The sequence below is a fragment of the Falco peregrinus genome, chromosome 14 (assembly GCF_023634155.1).
Source record: "Falco peregrinus isolate bFalPer1 chromosome 14, bFalPer1.pri, whole genome shotgun sequence".
NCBI lineage: Eukaryota > Metazoa > Chordata > Aves > Falconiformes > Falconidae > Falco > Falco peregrinus.
In genome coordinates, this window is record NC_073734.1 from 12,817,673 (window position 1) to 12,838,101 (window position 20,429).

The 20,429-nt window shown below is 35.3% G+C and overlaps 1 protein-coding gene across 1 annotated transcript; it reads right to left on the reverse strand.

The window, feature by feature from the left end:
- Positions 1-637: 637 nt before the first annotated feature.
- On the reverse strand, positions 638-17,892 carry TERB1 (telomere repeat binding bouquet formation protein 1). Its single transcript, XM_055818677.1, has 20 exons — positions 17,816-17,892; positions 16,773-16,883; positions 16,448-16,576; positions 15,827-15,958; positions 15,319-15,379; positions 15,111-15,226; positions 14,851-14,973; positions 14,179-14,331; positions 12,946-13,077; positions 11,431-11,556; positions 10,286-10,443; positions 9,167-9,525; positions 7,944-8,005; positions 7,136-7,228; positions 5,590-5,760; positions 5,032-5,112; positions 3,541-3,654; positions 3,029-3,141; positions 2,295-2,500; positions 638-1,730 (listed from the first exon to the last, which is right to left on the reverse strand). Exons 1-20 carry the CDS (start codon positions 17,847-17,849, stop codon positions 1,700-1,702), a joined length of 2,505 nt encoding a protein of 834 aa, XP_055674652.1. The 5' UTR covers positions 17,850-17,892; the 3' UTR covers positions 638-1,699.
- Between the last annotated feature and the right edge of the window lie 2,537 nt (positions 17,893-20,429).

The following is a 20,429-nucleotide window of genomic DNA, read 5'->3' on the forward strand; positions in this document are numbered from 1 at the left end:
GACTTGCACAAATTCACACATCAGGTTTCCGCTTGCTTCTAGGCCATGACTCTTCCCTCTTTGGATTATACAAGAATGCTTTAATGATGTCTCTTTTTGGCAACCTGCATTACGAGAGCAGCTGAAGCACCACAAGAGGTTGCCCAAAGAGGCTGGGGGAGTTTCATCCCTGAACATTTTCAGAAGTTGGCATTAAGCAACTTGACTAACTTGGAAATTAGCTCCGCTCGGAGAACATGAGCTTATGGACATCAGAGGTCCTTTCTGACCTAAATTATACATAGGATTAGGTAAACAGTCAGTATTGTGATATTCTGACTTGATGTCAAGTAAAGATTGACACCTTACGTATTTTCTCCACTTGAAATATATTTAGGACAGAATCATATGGATTACTAATACACGTTCAGTCAATCAATAAAACAGCAGCTCATCTAAACTAGCTTTTGTACAGTGTACAACAGACCAAAATCTCCCCGTTGTGTGTACCACTCCTCAGTACTCCTTTCGGCTCATACTCTGCAAATACATATGCCAATATTTATCTACGCTGCTTTGAAAAGCTCCATTTAAAGATGTATTTTATAGGTACTTGAGTATTTTAATAATATAAAAACCAAACTGCAACAGCTGAAAGTATTAGAAGACCTATTTATTATGTCATTGGCATCACTTTACTGCAAGTCTTTCAGTTTTTTGTTATCTTGCTCGGTTTTGAGCATTTAAGCTACATCATAGTGCAAACCTAGTGCCAATAAGGTAACTAAACTTTTTCCACAATGAATTAATTAATTAATCATTCCTTTATCAAAATAGATAAAAAAATACAAAATAAATACAAAGGCTATCACTGAAAAATCAATTTACTAAGGTTTTCACTAAAGCTTTCTATAGAAATTGTGTAATTAGCAGAAACGGTGGTTCTGGTCACTGACTTGAATAATACATTAAAAAATATTCAACTGTAAACAGAAACCAAATGTCACGAGTACATGCATGCCACTTAGTTCAACATTGAAGTACTTTGGGTAGGTCCAGCCATTAATATCAGTCAAGAAATACTGCAGCTGAACCACACTAAAACCTCTACCAAGAAGTTCTGACATTTCCACAACTTTCTATTTCAATTTAGGTACCAATCTAAGATTTGCCTACTATATGCAGCAGTGTTTAACCGTACATTTGGTGTTTTCTGTCAAATGTAATTTTTTTACACATACAGCACATTAAACACATGAAAAATATTTCACCTGCTTTAAACATTTCACTGATTAAGAGGAAAAAAATTCAGACACAACATTAACCTCAGCAGTTTCTGACATAAAATATTAATTTTAGTAATATAGCCTTTTCTTACAAATGATAAAGCAAATTATAAAAAGATTCAAACAAAAAGCCAAATCAAATGTTACATAAATCAAATGTTCAAGGTTAAATTAAGGTAAAAAACATCCTTAAATTTTACTGCTGAAGATTTTGTTAGCTATGTTAGTATTCTTAAAAAAAACTCAAACAACTCTTATCAGATTACATGCAATTTAAATTTACAAAACATAACTGTCAGTGAATGTTATCATCCGAAAATATGAGTCCAAGAAATCTAAATTCTTCAAGGGTTCATACTGTTGTGACAATACCTCAGTTAGGAATGCTATTCTTCAACATTCTGCAACAAAATCCAAAATCCTCTTGAAAGATATTATTGATGATCTTTGCATTTTTTCTTGCTTCTGTAAAGCAGAGATAAAAGAGAAAGTATCACAACAAATGTTGACACAAAACACTGCACAATTTTAGAAAACATTTCAATAGAAAAACGCTTGCCATGAAATGCTCCCACACATCTCCAAAGCACAGCAGAGATGCTATCTACTCCATCCCATAGATAGCATCTCTGTGTAATCTCATATTAAACATGGTGAAAACTACCACAGAGATTTTCACAAACCATCATCAGAAAAGAGAGTCAGCAGAGAAAATATCAACTTCCTAATAAACATAGGGATTAGTTTAGAGTCCTTAACTGAAATTCTTATCCTTTCTCTATCCTGTCGGATGGCACTGGAAGGTTCAAAGTCTCTCTAATAGTCTCCCAGTTTAGTTCTCCCTCTCCAAGCACAGCCCCTGACTGAATTACGTCGGAGACTATTCTAACGCTCAGCCTGAGCTGATACAAAGCACAATACCAGGGGCTGACAGCTTGTCTTTTCCCCCCAGGTCAATTCAGGGACAGCAGCTGGTAACTGAGCTGACAGCATATATGATCAGTAGAAAATTAAATTATTATTACTTACAACAGTAACCTGTGGTATTTCTTGGAAAGATCAACACTTGTCCGTCCTTTCTGAAATGGATAAGACCACAAAATTACATTCCAGTGATTACCCATGGTTTTTACTCCACTCAAAAGACAGTTAATTTCTTCAGTCGTAAAATCTTTTCGTGTTCTTCTCTTCTCTAAAGTTCTTGTGTTCATGCCCAGGAAACTTATGTCATTGTTCTGCAAATATTTATTTTAGTGTAATTTAAAATTATGTAAATGTACATACTATTTTGCATTTGGATGTAATGCATTATTACTGACAACACAATCTTAAGTAGTTCTACAGAAATGATCACTTTGTCAAGACAACAACGGTTCTTCAAGGATGCTTCACCCACTTACTGAAATACAGTATTTTGTACATGACTTTCACCTTCATTTCTGCCATGCCTACATAGTTTATACCTTTAGTATGTTTACTCCTTTATGTTTCTGTTATTTACTACGTAAATTTTCATTAGTGCCAGAAGAAGCACACTTCCATATCCATTATTCAGAAAAGACTGCCAACTGAAAAATACTTAACTCTTTTCAGAGATAATCAGTATGACTGGAGTAGAATCAACAGAGTATCTTTTTCATAAGGTTCACTTTGCTACTGGGCTCCTGTTAAAGCAGACTTAAAAAGAAATTAAGCAATTCATAGTGATTTCGTTTGGATATTTATAAATATATGAGTGTATGATCAGGCTTTGCATAACTTACCTCATCTTTGTCAAGTAAATATTTGCAGTTTCCTTTTAAGCGCTGACATTCCTGGCTGCACATTTCTTTGACTCTTTGTCTCTTTAAGTTAGCATCTTGGTTTTTCTGGAAAACTATGGAATTGTGAACAAAGCCATCTTTTAGTTACTTTAACCTAATTGAAATCTACTGCAAAGCTGAATATAGTATGAATGCTGTAAAGGAACATTTCTTCTAATGAACTTAAATATGTAAATGTTGCTTTATTAGTAATGTCTTATTTTCATTAAAACTTTTTCTCATCATTAACACATGAAAATTATTTATGCACTGGAAGCAACTAGCAAATAATAGGAAATAACTCAAACATCAGTAATACTATGATAGAAGGTACAAGAATATAACCTGTTTAAATTCCTAGCCATTTGTCTCCAATAGCAAGCACAGGTGCTTTTCTCAATGCCCTGACCTAAATATAAAACCTAATCTTAAAGTTATGCTTATTACAGAATTAAAATACTGGTAATACTCACAGGTCTTATATGTAGGTATCAAGTTATAGTCGTCAGCCAACCTAGTATTTTTACTATGTTCGTCTCTACTTGAAATATTAGATTTGTTTTTTCTAACTGGAGTCAAAAGAATACCTTGAAAAAAAAAGCCAAAATAAATACATCTCCTGTATTATGCGTCTTTCTTATAAAAACCCAACCAACCAACCAACAAAAAAAACAAAACACAAAACACAGGTAATGTTTTAGGAATTAAAATTTAAGAAAGAACCATCTTTTGAGCCATACTACTATCTACTTGGAAGAAAGGCTGGAAAATTCAGTTTACTTTAGCAAATGGTTACTTGCTAAAAGTTCCGCTTTTACCGGAAATTAATTAAATAACAATGTAAACAAGGTTTTTAGAAATACGAAGCCAAAAATAAGTTCCTGATAGGTGGGCTTATTTTTCAAGAGACTTTTTTTAAAAAAGTAATATTAATGTTTTAGAATTTTACTTCTGATTTAGAGAGCTGCTTCAGCCTACTTTAAAATTTCTGGTCATTGATCATAAGAAACAGTATTGGTTACTAGTTGATGAATGTGGTAATGTATGACTGTAGTTGGAGTTCTGCAGGATGTACCCACAAACACCACATTCTGAAGAAAATTCCTTGTGAATTATGTAAAAATATGTATCTGCAGATTAAGGAAAAAAATTATAACCGTTAACTTTTTTGATGTATTACAGAATAAAACACTGTTAAACATATGTACTTAGCTATTTACAAATGGACAGTTGTGTATTATAAAGAATATCAGTTTTTATGGGCAACTGATGGGTCTGTAAACATAGAGTTCCTAAATTGCACTGCGGAAACTGAGGGAATTTACATTCACTTTTCCACCTTCACCTTGTTAATAACACGTTATTCAACACCTCATAATGCATATGTGTGGTAAATACATTTCCTGTACTTCATTTTCTGGTAGGTTGTTTTCAGTTGCTTGCTCTAGTATTGTTGCATACATCAAGGTTTACCCTTTTAACTTTTCAGCACACAGAGACCCAGGTCCTTAGCAGAGCTCCCATGCAAGAACAGAAACAGGTATAATATGATAACATAGCTATAACTGTGTAATAGAGTGATGCTGAATCCAGGAACAAGCAACTGTGCTGTGTTCTGATCCTGACTATATCTCTCCATTTTAAAAATTAATGCCGCAAAACTGAAAAATAGCAGATGGCATGGAAGTAACCCTGACAGGATTCAGAGCAGTATCTACAAAGCAAGTGCCAGATAACTTCGTTGTGAACTAATATGTGTAACATAATTCCACGACTACAGAATATGCATTTTCTGACTGATTATCATACAGTTTTTTCACAGAATTCACAGGGGGGGGGGGGGGGGGGGGGGGAAGGAGTAATTCCCTATCCATAGCCTCCCATGGTAAAGTCCTGCAAATCCTGCAAAAGCATTACTTAGACAGTAAGGGCTTTCTGCAGTAATTTTGAAACCAGGCCCTTACTCTGGAAAATATCCTTTTTGCTCCTAAAAGTTGATATTTCTGTATGCAGTCTTTCTTTCTTCACTGGGGTCAGCAGTGTTTCTGGAAAATATAAGATAGACACCAGTACAAATGCAAGTAAATAACAACTGTTTAATTTTCAAAATGCCTCCTTTAAACTAGAAAAATATAGGATGCGCTTTTATTTAATTCATTAAGAATTATAAGCTTCTTACATCTTAAGTCTGTAATATTAGAATGGAATGACCTTGTTATGATGTCATACACCATTCACACTTATTTCAACTTAATATATTTCCTTCTGTTAGTACTTGACTAACTGGCACACAGGAGACTCATCAAAGCCTGTAATGAGAATGTATCACTACTACCAAGAAATAGACAGAAAAAGATCCCCAAAACAGAAGTGGCTAGTTCTGATCTCACTTAGTACAAATCACTGGTCAATCAAATGAGTTTACAAAAGCAGGACAATCAGAATCAGACAAAAAAAAAAGTTCAGAATTTTAAAGACTATTTAAAACAATAGCAACAACAAGAAAAAATAATCATAATTACTCTCAGGAGTTACGTATCTACTGTTGTTACAAACAGCCAGTTTGCGAAGTTCCTTTTTATATCTTTCTTCAGCTTCCAGAATTACTTTGTGACGGTCACACTGGTATGGACAATTTTGCAACATCTTGGTAAAGGTTTTACTATTGAACAATAGCCCTCCTGCTCTACAGCCTGGAAAAAAAAAAGGATTATTGTACAAACAACAACTGCAAATGTTAAAGAAGCCATCACAAAGTCCAGCATTTTATTTTGCTCACTATGATCTACAATTTGACCTCCTATTTTCCATATACACATTTCAAAAGAGGTTATACTTTTATGTATGTCCTTGAACATACTTACTTCTTGTACTTGCTCTCTTGTATTTGTAAAAAAATAAACTGCCAGGTGAAAAAAAGCTGTTTTAACATGACCTGTGGGACCAAATTACACTGCGCTTCAACTCCTGAAGTACTAAATGAGGCACTGATCCTCTACAGAAGTAAAAATATTAGTGGGATGGGAAGAAAGGGGCTCAATTCCTTTTGCGCATTTATCCAGAAGCCAAAATGTAAGATGTCGTTGCTATACTTCGAAACTTTCTGTGTTGTAACTTTTACTTGTATTAAACTGAATAAATGGTAAGTCTGGATTCAGTACGGATTTCCTCACAGGAAGCCTTCCTGTTCGTTTTTGAGGACATTCCTAGGGTAATTTATGGTTTAGTTATTCTTGGATGTTCTCACAGCTAGTTACGTCAGCTGAAGGAGAACTTCTGTACTTTGAGGAATTATAAGAAGGGCACTGGTACATACCTGCAATATTCTAGTGTAAGATAAGCAGTGCTAAAGCTCAGGTTGAATTTAGTTTGACAACTCAGATTCATATGCCAAAATGATGTTCAAAAGCAGGTTATGGGCTTTTTTTTTTCCTTTTTTTTTTTTTTTTTTTTTTTGCACTTTTGGTGGGTTTTTTTGTTCTGTTTTACTAGAGACACAAGCTTGATTACAAAACCCACTTCCAAAACTGTACCAGCAGCATTCTTGTATAACCTATATAACCTACTGAAAGACCATGTCCAGGATGTGGAAGATGGGGTAACTGAGGGCTACAATCCTGGATTACTGTAAAACTGACTGCCTGTACTTAGCAGCAAAGCAGAGAAAATGGAAGGGCTGCAGAATAGTTAGGAGGCTTACCAGGGGAACACATGATGGAACTGAGCAGGGCTACATGTTTTTCCTCCCTCCTTCCCATCAGAGGAAGGGTGAAAACACCCACTCTTAAGTATTCTTGTAAGTAGAGTGTCATCTTTTAAGCTACTACATACTCTGTTTGTTAGTAAAGGCACATTAAGAAAAGATATATAGACTGAAACTGGAATATGTAGGCTTTAGTTCAATATTTGTTATGTTTTAGGGGCAGAGAAAGGAAAGGAAGCAGAAAAGAATTCCATAATAGGTAATCCAATAGATGTGTTAAAATTTCTGTAATGTCAGTTCACTTACTGCATTGCCGACTCTTGACTCCATAAAAAGAAGGCTTAAAAACCTAAGATAATACTTACCTAAACACCTTAAGTCTGCCATTTCATGGGATGCAGATGTAGTTGAAGTACTTTTTGCTTCCTTGGTTATCTCCGAGTAGAACAAATGTTGATCTACATTAGGAAGGAAAAAACTACTAAGAAAATTCAACCTGTCTTGCTGTTATCATGCATCAGCATACCTATATTCAATCGTATTTTCTATTTGTGGACTATTAAATTTTAATAATCCATGCATTTAATAATTCCAGCAGAAAATCCATGTGAAATTCAAGTTAAATGGATTATATTTACACTTTTCTAAATCAAGAATAATTACATTTAATTCAGTGCTTTTTCATCACACTTCCAAAGCATATTAGTTCAACTTGAACACTACAAAATAACCCTGTAAGCTTACATTGCTTAACTAAGCCCTATATACTTTTTCAGCATCTGATTCCAAACAGAAATAAATGTGATATACTAGAACAATACTTATTCTCAGTTTAAATAGGTATAACCTGGAAATCAGCTTAGTCACCTGTAAAACTACCATTATGGCAAATACTAATCTAATGCATAATTCTAAATTTTATAAATCAACAGGAAACTAAATTATAAATAAAGATTTGATTGCACAGATCCCAATTCTGAAATAAGTGTATCGGACTAAGAAGATAAACGCAAATCTGAAAAACATTTCTCTTACACAATGTACTCTGCCATCTAATGATACATAACATCTAAAAAAAAGGAGTTATAATAGTACACAAACCTAATTAAAATCTCATTAAGAATAAAATTGTCAAAATTAACAAAAGAAAGGAATATGTATAGCTATTTATACCTGATGTGCATGTCTGTTTCATATTTTTGACAATCTCTGCTGGTTGTTTAAATAAGTCTTCACTGGGAAGATCAAAATGTGAAGAAATTTTTAAAAAAAAATCAAATTCACAACGGACATTTACCTGTAAATTAATACACATGTTCCAAAGGCAAAACAAAAACCACATTAAAGATAAAAGAATTTTAAGAACTGATTCCAATTATCCCAAGTTACTGGGCTTGTAGTATCCAACACGTGATCATCGTGTGTTAAAAATCTACTTACCAGAGACCTCTGATTAGCATTCCTTGCAGTGCTGTTCAGCATGGCTGTTCCAGCATTTGGAATGCAGTGCTTTCAAGGGAAGGTGGTTTCCAGAGTCATTTGCAATTCTGATTCACATAAAGATTACTTAATGCATATAAAACTTTCACAAAATCTTCAAAATACTGTAGCCTTCACCAGATGTAGCAATTGCTCCAAAATGTAATTATTTTCTTCTTTTCTTACACTGATTAACTTCCATGCAACCAGCATGCTCCTATGATATGGCAATCATGCTTTTTTCTATGTCATAGACTACTTCTGAATGCTGCAGGAGCAAGCAGCCTAATCCATGGTTATGCTTGGATAACTCCTCTTTTCACACAAATACATATGCATTCTTTCCCCCCCAAAAAAATTTAATAGTTTTGTGCTTCAGAAATCAAAACATAAATAAAGAAGCTGTGTGAAGGTATGCTAATTAGTAGCAAAGCAAAAATTACCTGAATGTACCATGGAAAATATCCTAGGCCCTTGATAATTTCTGTGGTAGTTGCAAAGTTATGGTATAATGCATATAAAAAAACTGTATAGGAGCAGGGTCCGGCCAACCACATTAAAAAAGCACAATAAAAATGAGGAACTCAAAAAAGGGAGAAATGTAGTTTTGTTCACACTCACTGCCTGTCTTGAGGAATAAGTCCGGATACAAATTCAAGATAATGGAATCTGTATTTATCCTTGCAAGTTGCCTATAGCTATTTTTTTGTTTATCAATAGGAAAGATAACCATAGGAAGCAATGATGAGTTAATGTCAAAAACACTTCCACAGAATATTCTCTAGTGATCCACCAAAAGGCTATGTCTTTTCACCAGAGGAAAAAGACATAGTAACAGCTCATTTAAAAGGCTGACATTCAGTTTGGAAATTACTAAAGAACAACTTAATATTTCTGCTTAGGTATAAGATACTTACCTTAGTTGAAGAATAGACTGATTTTTTACACAAGCAGTTTTTTCATTCATACTGTGACTTTGAAGTACGCTGTCTGTTTGCAGTTCATTCACTGAGCATGGAATATTAATGTGTTTACTTTGTCTAGTAAAAGCATTTACTGGACCCATAGTGTTCAGTATTTTACTCTTCACTGGAGAAGAAATTACAGATGAAGCAAGAACCTTATCATCTGACTTAGATGCCAACTGCAGACAATGCACTTTATGTGTTCTTTCTGTGTAAGCTTTTAGATCAGCAGGATTCACTTCATGGTATTTTGATGCTTCCATATTGGATTCTGAAGATCTGTCTACAAGTACTCTTCCTTGCACTCTTTCCTGTATTGAAAAATACTAGTTAGTGACTATACAAGCTCTATAACAATATTAAATAAATTCAGTAACAAGATTAACTAGGATAGACCAGTCTAACTCTGTAGGTAAAGCAAATTCCAGAGAAGCTTGAAAAATCCCAGACTGAGTTGAGGGCCAACAAGACAGCAGTGCTGCTGAAGGCATTGAAGGAGGAGTTACTAAATGGTAATTCCAGGCTGAAGCGATGGATTTGCTACTAATACAAGGCACTTCTAGAAAAGAAAAGATTTAATTAAGATCCAACTAACTCAAAAATTGCTATTCCAGACCCAGAGATACCAAGTAGTTATACAGCACAAAGAAAATGTGAAATAACTTTATTTCAGTTTATGTTCACATTTTCCATTACCATCTATCTCACCATACCTGTACAATCACAGGCATTTTGTGCTTGCAAATATTAAAATTATAGGTTCAAATGATCAACAGTTAAAAATAACTTTGTCCAGATGATCTCAATTTTGTAGAAAATCTGGGTTTATAATAAACTGAAATGCTTCATAAAAATACAGATGCCTGAGTTCTCCAATTGTCCTGCATACTTCTAACTCTGTATGATATACAGTAATGGTAAAAATTGCAGGTTGTAGTTTCATACACATCCAGTGTTTTCCCCCTACTTTTCTAGCTCACGCTGAAATTATCTTAAGGGTTTACTTTCTATTTCTCCCTAAACTCTGGAAGGATTTGCTTAGTTTTATCCTACTTCGGTAAATAGGCCAACCTCATCATGTTCTTTTTCCATCAAGTTTATTCTGTCCAAAATTTCTTTTGCTTTCTTCCAGTAGTCTTGTAGACTTCTTTTTCTGACTGGCATATCCAACTCTTCTGCATTGTTCACATTTAATGAATTATCATTTATTTTCAGGGACAATTGTTCAGCTTTATAAAATATAAAACAGTATTAATATTCCAAATTTTATCACTAAACACCTTAATAATTATTTATTGTATTTTAGTATGCTGAGGGACAGCCTCAATAAAATAATGCAAAATATAACCTCTAAATAGTAATTTTTATACAACTTAAATTTACACATAAACATAATTCACTTCAAATATAAACTTGCAAACAAAAAGTTACAAGAGACAAACTTGCAACTACAGTTACTACCAGCTCTTTACACAATGATGCTGTGCTCTAAAAAATTACTTTATCATTGACTTATTCCTAACTCTATAGGTCCTTTACTAGTATGGATGCGTCTGTTTTTTTAAAAACTTCATATTAATGGTCACTGCAAATCAGCACAGCCTCTCAATCTTAAATATAACTCAGTTATGTTTTCAGTACAAAAACGCAGATACATGCTTTTTACTAATTACCAATTGCATAATACCTTCCATGCTATAGAGATTAAAGGGCAAGGTGTCTTTCTGTTTCATTGGTAGTATTATACAGTTAATTTTAAAAAAAACTTAAACAGGGTACTTCAGAATACCCAACTTTAAAAATGAAGATCAAGATTTTTTAGTATTGCCAAATAATTGTAGACATGGCGATTTCCAGCTTGATTATTCTCTACATACAATGGTACATACCCAGGAATAGAGTACCAGTTGCATGGTTAAATTACTTTAGTATTTTACATATAATTTATAGATGGGAATGCTTTTAAGAACTGGCCCTACATATATAATTTTCACAAATGCATTATTGCAACATCATTGGAATATGTACTTTTCTTTTTTCTGCCTAACTGCCATAAGCAGTCCATAGCGGCAAACATGCAACTCTTTTTGCAGAAATCAGACATCTCTGAGTACACAGAATTACAAACCTCCTACAGTTAAAAATAATTTAGAAAGTCAACAGAACTTTAAGACGGGAATCATCTTTAATTTTTAAAGCAGTAACAATAACCTTACTCATTTGTTTGCAGTTTTGCAGCACAAAAGTAGCAGCTTTGTTTAGTTCCTCATCCTGAGACTCGGTTAATACCTGAATCATAAGTGGAAGACCATTGTTCTGGAGCAGTTCACACTGGTTTTCTTCTAAAATTGGACATTGTAAAGGAAAACAGATTGGTTTCAGCCTCATACACAATCTTAGAGTAATTTAGAACCTAATACTTAGAACTTTCAGGGAAATTCTGAAAAAGAGATTTTCATTACAGATCCAAGCATGCTGTAATTAATGACCTACTACCAGGGCTGCAGCAGAAGTGCTCTAGATCACACAGGATGATTTGACTGCAGCTCAAAGTTCTTGTAAGAAAACTGAAGGAGGATTGAGACAAATTACATGACAGAGATCCAAACTCATTTAGTTGTTGCCTAAAATATTGAATTATGGTTTCTGTATTTCTTTTCCTCTGCTATATACTCCTAAAGTATATAGGCTACATTTACGTAAGCCTTGAGATGCAGAAATACCAAAAGTGTAAAGTTTATAATTAGCAAAACTCTCATAAAATTAGTAGTTTAATCCTGGTCTAGCTAATCTGTTCCTCCTTGTTAACCATGTAATTAGCTATTTTTTTTTAATGTGATCTCATTTGTACTATGTATTCATAAAACTGACAACTTTCAAAAAAATAATTCTTTGTTGTCTAAACTTGATAAAAAAGAATCAGCAAAAGATAAAATATGATTTTGTTAGTGTTGACATTTTAAGAGAAACTTTTATTCTGTTGGTTTAATTATATTTCTATTTGAAAGACACCTTCCATTGAGCTTTGTTTCAATTCGTCATGGAAACATGTCTTAAAATAATCAGACTGATGACTTGCTGAGCTAATTATTGAACTTGTTATTGACATTTAGAGGATGATAATCAGATTTGTGAACATAATGCCTTTTCTTTGAATTTCTGAACATACATGAGCAAAAATGGTAAGTATAAATAATGATCAGTATGTCACAACTTCCTATTCTATTGGCTTGTACTAACATAAAATACCAACTTAAGTGTTACATTTCTACCAGATACGCTTGGGAAAGCCCGGAGGAGCCTGGCAAAAATATTTCAAGTTACCTACTGCTTATGTTACTTCAAAAACAATACTGTAATATAGCTTTTTAAAAAAACATCAATAGCTGTGTAAACAGTGGACAGAAGCCATATATATCAAGGGTCATCTTTTGTTATGTATGTATTGTAGTAGTTACCAGGTCTTGAAGATTTTTACCCTGTGACACCTAGGCCCAGCTCTGAGTTCTTGCATAATAGTCTACTTTTTCTAAGCTCTTAAAAATACTATCTGCTAACATGTTTTAAAAGGTAAAAATTGAAAATAGCAAACATATTTTTCTTAATATTAATAGTACATTACTTAATAGAACTTTCCCTCATGTTCCAGTCTTGATGACATCACACCATGGAAGTAGTGTGTGAGAATTTAATAGAAACTGAGAGAAAAAAAAAATAAAAACAATTCTTACCACAAACTTCAGTACAGTGTCCAATTGTTAGAATAACACTAATTTTATCTCCTGTATCCAGAGTGTCATCCGACAGCAGCTTCAGTAGCTCTGACACAGCGTGATACTTTGTCAAGACAACACCCATGGCAGCTATTATGTTAAAAATAATTTGAAGGAAAATAAACTAGATGGTAAGCGTACAGACATCACCTAAGTATAAAATGTTCTTTTCCAAGGGATCTCTACAAACCTCTAAAAGCCTTGGGACTGCACAGTCCTTCTCTCCTCTCTCTTGCATTTTAACACTTCAAATTACCACATCCCTCCTGGTGCAGTAATTCTGCCCATGCTGTTCCCCATATCCAACACCGCCCTTTCTGCCAGATTGTGTTACACAAAGATGTGGTAGAAGCCCTGATAAACAAGGGCTTTGCAATGTGCCTCTGCTGAGTTTCTCCCCATCCTTTATCAGCTCCAGAATACAGCAAGAGTGGAATAAAGTTTGACACATAAACTATCTGACACAAAAAGAGCTAGGAACGTTTCTGACTGGGGACACCACTGCTACTACATACATGCTGAAACCTAATCCTGTCACATACCAACATCTTTGAAACTAGGCTCAAAACTAGTGCAGGTATATGCTTTCAAACTTCGTTGAACTTCTGTTAGCAAGTACTTATGGCAGAAGTGTCAAATAAAATAATCATAGCCAACAGCCCAGTTTCACACTCCCAGGTTTCTCAAAATCTTCTGATGAATACACAAAGACCTCATTCGGATAGCACTGTCCAGGCAGCAAATCAGAGTAAAGGTGTGTTATGCAGACATACCATGTTTGTTCAGCTCCACACCTGAGTTACTAAAGCCTCTTAAAGCTTACAAACCTTATTAGTTTAGGCATAAGCCTACAGAAACACAGCTCTAACTCCAGGATATGACGACTGACACATCCAGTTCTAAGCTTTACTTACACAAAACTAGCTCTAGCATCTTATTTTTAATTCTCAGTATAGTTTAACTTTCACTATGTTTATTTTAGCAACAAGGAGAAAGTAACCCACCTCAGATGAACTGAACCATTGCCCATATACATGTTTGAATTTTTAAGACTGCAATATCAGCTGGGATATATATAACTTCATTGCCTTTTAGCATCCATTCATATCACTTTTCCACCAGACCCAGACCTTAAAAATTGTAGTTTAAAATTACCATATATAAAAAAAAGGTAGTAGTCTTTTCACTCACAGTCATTAGCAATGCAGGCATCCAGAGTCTTTGTTACTACTACTGCAAGTTTTGTGCTTGAGTGACTCATACAGGAATCATGCATAAGCTTGATGAGAACTTTAGCTAATGTATCCAGTCCTCCAACAGAAACAAAATATTTCTGCACATATGCTTAGTGACAAAAAGAAAAAACGTGTCTTAAATAATACAAATGGCAAATTGTTTTAGCATTTTATCAATTAGGCTCATCACAATTTTTCTGTGCATGTATTAATCATTATATTTCCACACATACAACAGAACTTGGATATATGTTAATCCTAAGACATGTAGTTACAGGAAACACATGGCCCTAATACTTCCATACAAATGGAAAACATTATGCCGAAGTTCTACCCGAGTCATTGTTTTCAGAGATATAATAATGACTTTTATTTGTAAAAAGCTTTTAATCAAAATAGCTTCCAAGTAATTTTCACTAACCTTACTAAATACAGCAGCTTGTGGCTATTTATGGACTTAAGCACAACACAGTGTAAGTAAAGATGGTGGAATACAGTTTTCAGGGTGAAAGTTGGGAAAACAGCAAATGAATTTGTAGAGATTGACAGAAGGAAATCAAACATTTAACTATCAAATTAAACTTGCTTTTACAAAAGAAAAACTATTTAAAGCTTGAGTTGCACTTACAGTTATTTGCAACTGTGAGACCAACGAATGAACAAATAGGACGAACTATCTCAGGCTCCGTGCAACTTTCGAGCCACTCTTTGGCATACGGAAAAACTGAACAGCAAATGTTTTGATTATCTTCTGGAAAAGTAAAAACAAATAACCCCAAATCAAAATGTAAAATGAAATTTCAGTTGAACAGTAAAAATAAAAACAAACTGTTGTCACTTTGGAGAAATATTTCAAACATTTCTCACAATTTTAACAACACCACTTACCATTCTGAGGATTGTTAACACAGGCACAGAGAGTACTGCAGACTGAAGACCACAGCTGATAGCACTGATTAGTATTTTCATCTGACAAATTAATCTCAGAGGTGGAAAGAGTTGTTCTGTTAAGAACAATGCAAACAAGTCCCAAATAGTCAAAGGAAGTCCTAAATAGCGTATCATTTTTCTGTTTGAATTACAACTGTTTGCTTACCTGAATAACTGCAGCAGAAGACCAATGCAGCCTGTATCTCTGACATAGGTTTGCCCACTTTCTGAAAAAGAACACAACTCCAAAGACACATGCAACTTGAGACAAAAATCTTAATATCAAGTTTCATTTACATATATATATATTCTATTTCCATTTCCTAATCATATATCCAAAAAAACCCAGTCACACCAACACATTGACAAAAATGTTCCATTTCTTTCTATTTTTTTTTTACTATACATTGGCAGAAACTACAGGTTTGCATTATATTTTTTTAAACTGTAATTTCATTTTTAGAACTAAAACACTTTCTGCTATTTAAGGAAATCCCAGTGAGTGATGATCTACTTACACAATTCAGGTTCAGTTACATGCAACCATTCATCTTACAGAAATTAACTTTACCAAAAAATTATTTATTGAATGTCCCAAATTTCTGTACTGCAGATTGGCAAAGAGAAGAAAGTGCTGTTATAACACAGAAAAAATAAAAACAAAACCAACTTACTATTATTTGAAACCAGTACCAAGATGACATAAACAGACATTCTTTTCAGGTTCACACCAGAATCCTTATTAATTAAAAATAAAATGAGGTCTTCAAACAATGCAGAAGTACACAAAGTTTGTTGACAATAAACTGAAACCAGAAAAAAAAAATCATTAGGTCCTTAAGCAAGCCATTCATAATCCTAAATAATTTTTGTAATATAGTGACCAGAGTGTAGGTTGAATCCAGCATGTGGTGAGTGGAGACAAAACAGAACTACAAGGTAACTAAGGGCTTCCCCCTGTAGTCAGTTCTGAACCAACCAGGAGGTAGGCAAACTTTGGAACAATCTAGGGGTTATTTAACACTTGCTGCTGAGGAAGAGTAGTAGTACAGCTATCTGGTATCATAAAGACATGCTGTCTACACAAATCAGCAAGGTACTTCTCCAGATCTGGGGATGGACAGTGACACAGTGGCACCTTTACTAGTGGCACCTTTACTGCCCCTTCCTTGAACTGATAACCTTGTAATCTCATTTTTTGAGACCAAAAATATAATGGAGATAAAGCACAAGCAGAAGTAGTAACATGGGATTATAACTTATTCAGGAATACAAATAATATTACTTATTATTACCATTACTCTCTATTATAATTCCTAATGTAAATAAAGCTGCTTCCTTTACTATGCAATGAACACTTGACTTTGCAAGATCACTTATAAACATCAAACCACCAATTTCTTGAAAATACTCGCTTGCTTCACCTGTAACAGAAAAAATGAACAAAAGTTAAACCTTTGCTTTCAGTTCTCTGTAAAATGAAAACATTCCAAGATTTTGTGACTTCTCAAACCTTGTAACATGTAGAAAAAAATTTTTTTTTTACAGTGACAACCAGCTTCTTAACATACATTGTGAACGTAAATGATTGCATTGTTTCTATGGAAGAATGCTTCTTACTGTTTTGTTGACAAATTGAGTAAATAGTGATCAAAGCCTCTTTCTGAGATACAGGGCAGTCCATCTGATATTTAAGGCATTCAAGCAGTAAGTTCAGATCTGTTCTCACATCTAAGAGCAAACACAAAAAACTTCATGAAAATTATTCTTTTCTTTATGTTAATCTATTTAGTACTACAATAAACTTGCACCAAAATGTAGTATGTATACATATTTTAAAGAAAAAACTGCAAAAAATGGAGCCACACCACTTATATCCATCTATAAATAACACACAACGTAAAAATCTTCCATTCCATAGTTAGCTGTTTGAGCATGATTTCCTTTGCTAAAGTAACAGCCTCTTTAATATTTCTGGCTTTACATCACACTAACAGTTGCTAGTAATTTACATTACTAAATAGTAAATTTGCAAATGCAAGGTGCATTAAGTGTATTTAAGTGAATAATACAGAACCATGAAAATATTCAGAGTGAAAATACAACTACAAATCTGCAGAGTGAAGAGGGGAAGAATCCAACAAAGCAAGGCTTGCTATATGGTATTTAGTTACAGAAGACTTAATCACTTACCACAGCAGCTAGAATCTTGAATCAGGTTGTTAGGTTATTAAGTTAACACAAAGCTTTTTCTGGGTACCCATATAAAACCTAGGTAGGTAAACCACTTTGAAAAACCTGTTTCTTAGTCTTTTGGATATAGTAAAAAGACTTACTTGAAAATTATTTTCAACAGTAACAGCAGATATTGTATATTTAAAACACCTGTAATGTTTGGGGTTTCTTAAAGAAGTTAAAATACAATAAAAATGCGGGTAAATATTAGAAAAAAAAAAGTGACTTAGTGGTGGTATTATTTATTCCTTGCAAGTTTGTAATTACATTTGCCCTTTAGCTGTTCAATACAGAATCAAAAAAATTGGCAACAAGGAAAAAGAACATGCCCCCAACAGCTCACCACCCCATGACAGACCTATCACAGTCTACTAACACTTTGTAAAATTGATGCAACTAATAAATGATAAATCATATGCTTATCTTACCACACTGTTTTTTCTGCAGCTTTTGAGTTTCCATTTTGGGTTGTATCTCTGTTCTTGTTCTACAACAGTAAGGAAGAAATGTCTTTTCTATTCAGATTAGCAGTGTATATCATATACTGTATGAATTAAATAATTATTCTTAAAATGCATGCTTCCCAGTTTTATGGGTTTACTCTATCATCTGACACACACAGTTTAATATGCTCTTGCACAGCAATGATTTCCTGTAGAAATACAGTATTTTAGAGTAACACTGCATTTTTAACTATTGTGTTATTATCTTTTGACAGTTAACCTTATACAGAAGTCAGGGGATTCCATGTTACTATTGCATGGCAGCAAAAGCGTCCCTGTCATTAAAAACATACCTAGCTCTGTGTCATTTATCACAATAAATCTGATCCAATTTTCATTACAATAGGTTGCCAACTTTGTCATCAGCCAACAACTAGCAGTAAGACCATAAAGTAACATTATGTAGAGGATCAGGTATGTCTGACATCCACAATAACATGATCAGCCTCCTGCTGCTACTCAGTGAGCCACTAAACCATGCGTTGTCTGTATTGCTCAACACCAAAGACAATGAGCATGAATTGAGACATTGTTAAACTAAGATTTTAGTTCACCAAAGAAACGATTACATTACATGAACCATGTAAACCAGAAAAACCCATGGCATTGATTCTACGCAAACATGTGCCAGCATCTGAGTGTTAGTTGAGTAGCAGAGTCAAATTCAGATTTGGAAACAGAAAGATGGTCCCTTAACAATGCCCTAAGTCCCAAACACAAAAGGTTGATGCAAGCGTCACAGTAACCTATTTTGATCTCTCAAAAATTACTTAGCTCCAGGTAGAAACTCTAAATCAGTGATAAATCCAGCTTAATAATGGATTAGTTATCCTTCTCAAAGTAGAACAAAGGCTCTAAGAGATATCAGTGTAATCTTAATGAAGACATCCAGCCCTGCTTTCCATTCCTGTCCCCATTCCTTGGATGCTTCCATTAGTTCAAATGCTCCATATACGTCTTTACAGTAGCATTGGTGAAGCGTGTGTTTTAACAGGGAAAGTTTAAAAATAGTTCATCTGCCTTTACCCTTTCAGAAGTGATAGCATACGTGCATTTTGCTTTCTTGCAAATCTAAGCCTGCCTCAATAGTGGAAAGCTTGCAAGTCTTCCTCGCCGTTCTTTGCCCCTACTGTTACTACCTTGCTAGCCTAAGGGAAAACAAAAGCTACCTACATATTCCTTAACAGAGACTGTAAAAATGAGCTCCCTTCAAAGCCAATTTAATTTCATTAAACTTTAGTTAAATACACATTTATACAATTAAAGAGCCTTTAATAGAAGCACAAGGTTTTTTAGACACTATAGAAAGTTATGTCCTGACATTAGCTGGATCTTTTTCTTTTGCAACACATGGAAGGTACACAAAATCGTATTTATAAGCCAAACGTAAATAGCTCAACTCTGTTGTTGCATCACAGGGCAAAGATGAAAAGATCAATAACAGGATTTGCTGCAACAGACTTCCGGCAAGTGTTGCACGTAAAAGATTACCTCTTTCTCACCAGTTATGGGAAATAACTCAGTAACATCCCTTCAAACCTCAAAGAAACACTCATAGAAAGAGTTTACATATATTAATCTCGTTCAGCAGCATTAGAGCACATGGCTTGAACATGCAGAAGGGTGGGCATGGGAGGGCAGGGAGCCCACCCAGAGGCTGTGGGCACGTCCCCTGTCAGCCAGGCCTCGCTGATGGCCCACACCAGGACAGAAACTGCCAGTGCCAGGGGGAGCTTTTCCTTTTCAAAACGCAGTGGCCAAATCCTATACAGTGGGAGAAGTCTGGATAGTTGGTGTCCTACTGAAAACAAAATTCACACCATCAGCTGAGGATGCGTCTGCTAGAGACAGTGTTCAGTGTGACAGTGCTTTGAAGTCTTCCAGTGCTATTTTAGCATTCATCTCCTCCCTCTCCAACAAGCCATGTATGATTTATAGCCCATTATCAGAGTTTGGCTTTGAAGTGTAAGTCATAGCCAGTACTCAAGATTATCCCAAATATAAAAGGGAAAGCACATAGAAAGGATTTAAAAAAAAAAAAAAAAGGGGGGGTGGGGTGGTGGAAGAGGCCAACAGTCTAAGGATGAAACAGCAAAATCATTCTGCCGGCTCTGGGGAAGGGCGGGAAGCAGGGCAGATGAGGTACCTGCGGCCCGGCTCCGGTCAGCCACAGCGGCGGCACCGGGCCCGCCCCGCCTGAGGGGAGCCGCCACCCCGCGCCCTTCGCGCCAGCTGCGCGCGCCCCATCCCCCCCCCCCCCCCCCCGCCCCCTCACCGCCCTGCCCGCCCGGGAGCTGGCCCGTCTGCAGGCCAGCCGGCCATCGTCCGAGGTGTGGAAAAAAACCAACACCCCTTTTACCAGATGAACAGAGCCGAACGCGAAGCCTTCAGGCAGCAATCCCTCTCCGTAACACCTCTGAATCCACTAAAAGCCCCTGCAGCTCTCCCGAGTCCTCCTCACTTTACCCCCTCAGACCGCCGCCTGGCAGGCGCCATTTTCCCCCCGTGTGCGTCCCCCCCGCCAGCTGAAGGGCAGCTT